Source organism: Austrofundulus limnaeus, unplaced genomic scaffold (assembly GCF_001266775.1).
Source record: "Austrofundulus limnaeus strain Quisiro unplaced genomic scaffold, Austrofundulus_limnaeus-1.0 Scaffold157, whole genome shotgun sequence".
Classification (NCBI taxonomy): domain Eukaryota; kingdom Metazoa; phylum Chordata; class Actinopteri; order Cyprinodontiformes; family Rivulidae; genus Austrofundulus; species Austrofundulus limnaeus.
In genome coordinates, this window is record NW_013952559.1 from 418,380 (window position 1) to 419,853 (window position 1,474).

At 37.1% G+C, this 1,474-nt stretch overlaps 1 protein-coding gene across 1 annotated transcript in view; it reads right to left on the reverse strand.

Moving 5' to 3' along the window:
* abhd11 (abhydrolase domain containing 11) overlaps window positions 1-1,474 on the reverse strand; it is an 11,718-nt gene that overhangs the window by 6,092 nt on the left and 4,152 nt on the right. The window contains exon 3 of the mRNA XM_014016899.1: window positions 882-1,055. Within this exon, the coding sequence (XP_013872353.1) occupies window positions 882-1,055 (174 nt within the window). The remainder of the gene's footprint in view (window positions 1-881; window positions 1,056-1,474) is intronic.

Sequence of the window (1,474 nt, forward strand, 5' to 3'; positions counted from 1 at the left end):
CAAAGTTGAGTAAAAAAACAACTTTAAAAAGTGAATTTTGCATAATAGGTCCACTTTAATGATTAAAAAAGTAGATTTAGATATGTCTACTGATTATTTTTCACTAAAAGCTCACCAGTTCCTTTTTTATTCAAAAATGCAATAAACAGATCACTAAGACATACCAAAAGCACCTCTCTTTGTCTCACTCTGTTTTCTTTTCTCTCAGGAAAAAAAACAATAAAGGGCAAAAAATGTTCCTGCTTTTTCTCTGAACCTTATTTTTTTTAGTCTAACCATTGTCTGTTGTACGTCCACATGCAATTTCAACAACAAAAGACAACAACAAAAAAACAACAACAAGCACAAGAAGTGCTTCTTGCTCAGGATGGGAGACKGCAACAAAAATTCAGTGAAATCTGCTGGCTTCCTTAAATTGATTGTTTGTTGCACAGTGCTCTGAGACGTTTGCTGTGACTTGGCAATRTATGAATAAAATGAAYTGAACAGAAATGCATACCGCCTGCRTGCCAAAGATTTAAACAAAAATCAATCAGTATGTGTCAACAAATCGCAGCCTGTGTGATTTGTTAGGTATTCAGCTATAAGCAAATCTTCTCCAMATCTGTAACACTGCCTGAGTTACGGCCATTTTTGTGTTTAAATTAACTTAGCTGTGGCAGCCATCTTGGATCGCGTTGACTCCAAAAGCTAGGAGTTTACATATTTAGTTCAAGTCTTTAATGGTAGATTAATTATATGTGCTCTTATTAAAACGTCACAATATCCAAAATATGGTGGTGCCCAAATATTTCCTGATCCAACACCATGAAGGCTCCAGGGGTAACGTATAGCATCATAAATACACCGTAGTAAAATATTCATGTTGACATTTGGCCCACCTGTGTCAGAGCGGTGGTCATGGCGGTTTTCCCCCCCATGCTGTGGCCGATGAGGACGCACTTGTCAATATGCAGCTGGCCGAGGAGGTGCTTCAGATCGTTGGCCATTGCCTCATAGGTCAGCTCAGGGGTGTGAGGGCTGTTTCCGTGGTTCCGGGCATCTACAGTCAACACCTGACTGGACAAAGGATAGTTAAGACACTCGGAACAGGGAACAAGAGGCAACAGAGCGAAAACTAAGCTTTTCATTAGTTTTTCCTTTCCGACTCAGGAGTGCCAAGCTGTGTGATGAAATAAAGTTAATTATCCATCAGTTGTTGGTTACAGCAGTACGACGGAGTATTAGGGCCACACGAGATTTTTTTTAAAATAATGAGAATAAAGCCGTAATATTATGAGAATAAAGTCGTAATATTACGAGAATAAAGTCGTAATATTATGAGAATAAAGTCGTAATATTATGAGAATAAAGTTGTAATACTTTGAGAATAAAGTCATAATATTATGAGAATAAAGTCGTAATATTACGAGAATAAAGTCGTAATATTACGAGAATAAAGTCGTAATATTACGAGAATAAAGTCGTAATATTA